Raw genomic sequence first — 4,738 nt, forward strand, 5'->3', positions numbered from 1 at the left:
GAGGCACGTTAAGGTGAAGGTCAGACACGGAGTAATTGGTAAAATCAGAAACAAAATCCACAATAGTTGGGACTACTCATGCCAAATAACAATCTCCATCTCCTGAACCCTACTGGACACTTACCGTTCATAGCTTCCAAATATGTCACTCAAGTGAGAGTAATTGTTAGAGAGGCTCATTCTGGAATTTTCTTTTTATTTTGTTTGGATGATTTTTTGGAGAACATCAGGGTGAAATATCTTCTGAGCTAAGTGTGAACAATGATCAACCATCGAGAGTCTTCCAAGGCACCTTAACTGCGTTTATTTGAAGGTGTTTGCGTAGTGGTTGGTATGTACATTTGAGCAGACTTAAATTATCAGATACCAACATTTTTCCCATTTGAATTCTATATTGAGAGTTTTATTCCTGTACTGCAAATGAACAAGCTTGAAAGGCACATACTTGTAATTCCTTTGGACAATTATTATCCTTGTGTATAAAGAAGGCTATCTTAAAGAGACAACTCACCCTGTATCATGTTTCACAAATCTGAAAGAATTCATTGCTATTCATTCGAGAGATGTGTTTCCAAGGAAAGAAAAAGTAGGACACACAGTGCAGTTGGTGACTTCATCCCACTGTGTGCTATGCGTTAAAGCATGTTTTTGATACTTTAATTACGTACTGTGATTTGCAATGCTACCACACTCAAGGAAAAGATAGAAATTGCCTAAGTTGTAATTCCTTTGGAGAGTGTTGTCCTCAAGTATAAAGAAGAAACAATTAAAGTGGATCAAACGTTAGTCATTTTTTTATTGTTGATGCTTAGATCCAAGGATGCACCCACTATTTAATGAGACATGTTACTAACGTTGTCTTGTAACAGAGGGTAAAGGGATGAACCTCGAGCTTACCCTGTGGTATGAGGAGTGAGAACTATTGGGTTGTATTTCTGTTTCTGCAACTGACACCTGTGTGACCTTCACCTCCATGTGCCCGTTGTTCTACGCCAATAAAACAAGGATAGTAAGCATGTTAAAGCTGGAAGTTCTTCAATGTTCTCACAACTCAGCATTTCAAAGCACCTCACAAACAATCATTGGTGTTTCAGACATGAAAAGGGTTGTATTCTTTGAAGATTAATAAATTGTTCTTGGGCTTAGATGCCTCTGCAATGAGTAATAGAGTCACTTAAAAAAATAGAGGCCAAGGTCTCTCGTGTCATTCCTTTAATCAGGTCATGATTCAAAGCCAAAGAAATGGGGGATATTTCACTTTCTTTCTAATGTAATTTTGCATTTGGTGTACTTATAGGAAAATGAAGGTGCTTCCATGGTGTAAATTAGCAGAGGTTCAGGGGTTTAAAGTCAAAGGAAGACATTTTTGCCTTCTTCCCTGGATATAGAATGCATTCCTAAAGATATATTTTACATTTAAAACAATATTCTGGTTTTTGAAGGAATGTTTTCTGCAACATAACCTATGGCTGGTTGGACTCTATGTCAAGTCACAGCCAACAGCCCTTTTCTCCTTCACCCGTAATCCATGATTTCCATCTCTCCTGGGAATCCTCCAAGGCTTAGTCAGCTACATTATCTTGCAAGACCTGAGCTTCTTGTCAGCTCAGTGATAGAGAGATGGTTTCTAAGAGTAGAAATTCAACGATCTAACTCAAACCCTTTCTAGAAAAGAGCACTGCTTCCTTTAACTCCCCACTGTTCCTTCCATCGACCCATGAGCAGATCTGGTTTAGGAAACCCTTTGAGGTAGCATTGGTGACACAAGTGGAGGTCCAATGTTAGATCAAGGTTTAATCACCCTAAGGTGAAATTCACCTCTGGGCAGAGGGCCATCACAAAGGCCCACGCTTCACTTAAGACCCTGCTAAAACATAGTTTGAAATTTTAAACTGGGGCTAAAGTTGTCCATAGGCATCGTACTATCCCTCTGCCAAAAGGTGAATCTGAGACTTAAAGTCACGACAGGAAAGACACTGAAGGCAATGGAAGGATTCTGATTGTTTTCAAAGGGAATTGGATCTCACCCGTTGGGGATGGAGCTTTTGAGAATGCAGAAAAATGGCTCTTTGCTTCCTAGCAAGTTTATAATGAACTGTCCAATGCCCCTAACAATGACCCGCATGAATTGAAAGGACCAGAGTGGATTTCTGCTCATGACAGCCAATTGTGCTCCTGATGCAATTCTGAATCACCTTGACACGCATTCTCATTGCACCACCAAGAAAGTCATTGGAATAATACTAGGAATGCAGATTGCAACGTGCATGTCACTCTCTTTGAGGCTGAGATTAGCCCAATACTCCCAAACCCTGAGAAAACAGTTCCATCAAAAGGAGGATTTAACAAGGCCATCAAGATTGTTTGGTAACTAATTTGGGACTCCCTCTATAAAACACATCACAGATCCTCCAGGCAGTCCTAGAAACTGTATAAAAGTGCTCACGACTCAGGGTTCTTCTAAACACTTCTCCGGACTTCAGCTCCTCGGTCAACTGGGTAAGTCCAATTTGACTCAATCTCTTTCTAACCCAAGAGATGTCACAGTAGGATCCATTTCCATTTAAGACTGAATCTTGCACGCATTGTCTGTGATTTTTATCAGGAATGACAATGTTGTTCCATAATTATCTTGTGTAGCTATTCAGTAGCAGGTTGTGGTGGATCCATGATTTGAAGCCAAAGGTGAGGATTTCAGGAGCACCATATGCGATTGAGAAACATATTTCCTATTAAGTGGAAATCAAATTAGGGAATTGAAATCTTTAAATTAACTTTAGAAAGTTTCTTTGCCATTTCTCTCTTGGCTAGATTAGGAAGAAACTTTCCCAGTTTAATCCCTACACGGCCAATTTAGGGGTCTTCTACTTTATTCTGAAGTAGCTGTTATTCCTTAATATTGGAGGCAGGCGAATTATGAAACTGACAAATGGTGTGATCCAGTCTAGGTATTCCAACGTTCTTATGAGCAGAAATACCCACTGAAAATGCTTCTGCTCAGATGGTGTAATTTAGGGTCACTCCATGGAAGCCAGTGGATCTGAACCCAGTTTACCAGAGCTGAGGATCTTGTCTTAGTGATTTATTTGGAGAAAAGAAAAGTTTCTGTTTCTTCATCAGCAAGTATTGGTGACTCCCGAGGTTTAGAAAACGCAAGAGCCACACTCTGACACTGGACTCTACTGGTTTGCATGCAGAGGTTGAATCCTCAAAGAAAAAGAAATGATAGCAGTATCCCAGCCATGTTCTCTTTGAGAAATGCTGATAATGGACACAGCATACCAGGGGTCCTTCAAAGAAATAATGACACTTATTCCAGGTGGTGTTTTTCAGACAGGTCATTGAGAGGGTTTCAAAGGAGCCAGTTGGGAGGGAAGTTTAGTGTGAGTGGATAAGAAGCAAAGAAAGAGGAAATAGGAACAAAAACATAGCCACAAATATAGGATCTAAGTCCACTCCTCCTCTCTCTCTTGTGCCCCACAGCAATCTCACTGAAATAGTAACCGAGTTTTGAGTCCTTTCTTCCACTGACACTGGTACCTTTTCTTTACTCTATTCCCTGTTGGGTGTTTCAGGTTTACTTCCATCGCAGAAAGATGTCTTGCTCCAGCCTGTGCTATCCAGAATGCGGGGTGGCCCGTCCCAGTCCAGTTTCTGGCAGCTGCAACGAGCCGTGCGTTAGGCAGTGCCCTGACTCTGAATTGATCATCCATCCATCACCGGTTGCCGTAACCATCCCAGGACCAATTCTCAGCACTTTCCCTCAGCACAGTGAAGTGGGAGCTGTTGGAGCACCTGTGGTCGGACCCGGCTATGGGGGCTCATTCGGTTATGGGGGATTGAACGGCTATGGGGGCGCTTACGGAGGATTGTATGGTTACGGAGGATTAGGTGGTTACGGGGGCCGTTATGGTTATGGGGGATTGTGTGGTTACGGAGGCCGTTATGGTTATGGGGGATTGAGTGGTTACGGGGGAGGTTACGGAGGATTGTGTGGTTACGGGGGAGGTTACGGAGGATTGTGTGGTTACGGGGGAGGTTACGGTTATGGAGGAGCATGCGGTTCTGGGGTATCTTGCCATAGGTACCTGAGTGGAAGCTGTACACCATGTTAAACCCTGCAGGAATATCAATGGTAAAAGAAAAGACCAGGAAATGAACAACAAGCTCTAGATTCAGACAGAGATTCCAGAAGTGCTGGGCAGGCACGGCTCCACTTGAATTCAATGCGAGCTGTGTCTGCTCAGCCCCTTTCTCTCAGAGAGCGATTTCTGATATTATGCTTATAAACTCTTTCTGCCAATGCTTTCCCAACCATGTGCTTATTCTCTTAGTCACACGTGGACTCATTCTGAATGACACTCAGGCTGCTTGCACTAACCCCGCAGTGTGAGGGAAACAGGGAAATTAAGACAGGCATCAGTTGTATTTATTATCTTTTTAATTTGTTTGTCTAACTCTGAACCTGCAGCATAGGAAAAAGAACATCTTGCCTCAAATGCATCCCAAAGAAGTGGGTGATCGTTCGCAGCCCTTTTGGAAATTCTTGAAATAGATTCTTTCTGCTGTGTATTATTTTTTTCTGTAACCGTGTATTGCAAATTTCATTCTCATTAAAAACAATGCTGCATCATAATATTGGTCTTCTGGTTTTCCTTGTTCCTCCCTCCTTGTTTAAAAATTGTGCTGGATGAAATTCATCCCTGTAGAACAGGCAGCACCAGGCACTTCTCAAGTT

General features: G+C 42.1%; 1 protein-coding gene across 1 annotated transcript; it reads left to right on the forward strand.

Annotated features, from left to right (window-relative positions):
- The first annotated feature begins 3,596 nt into the window (after nucleotides 1-3,596).
- Nucleotides 3,597-4,115, forward strand: LOC123352151 (claw keratin-like). Its single transcript, XM_044991928.1, has one exon. It carries the CDS (start codon nucleotides 3,597-3,599, stop codon nucleotides 4,113-4,115), a length of 519 nt encoding a protein of 172 aa, XP_044847863.1.
- Nucleotides 4,116-4,738: the final 623 nt, after the last annotated feature.

This window comes from Mauremys mutica, chromosome 17 (assembly GCF_020497125.1).
Source record: "Mauremys mutica isolate MM-2020 ecotype Southern chromosome 17, ASM2049712v1, whole genome shotgun sequence".
NCBI classification, from domain to species: Eukaryota; Metazoa; Chordata; order Testudines; family Geoemydidae; genus Mauremys; species Mauremys mutica.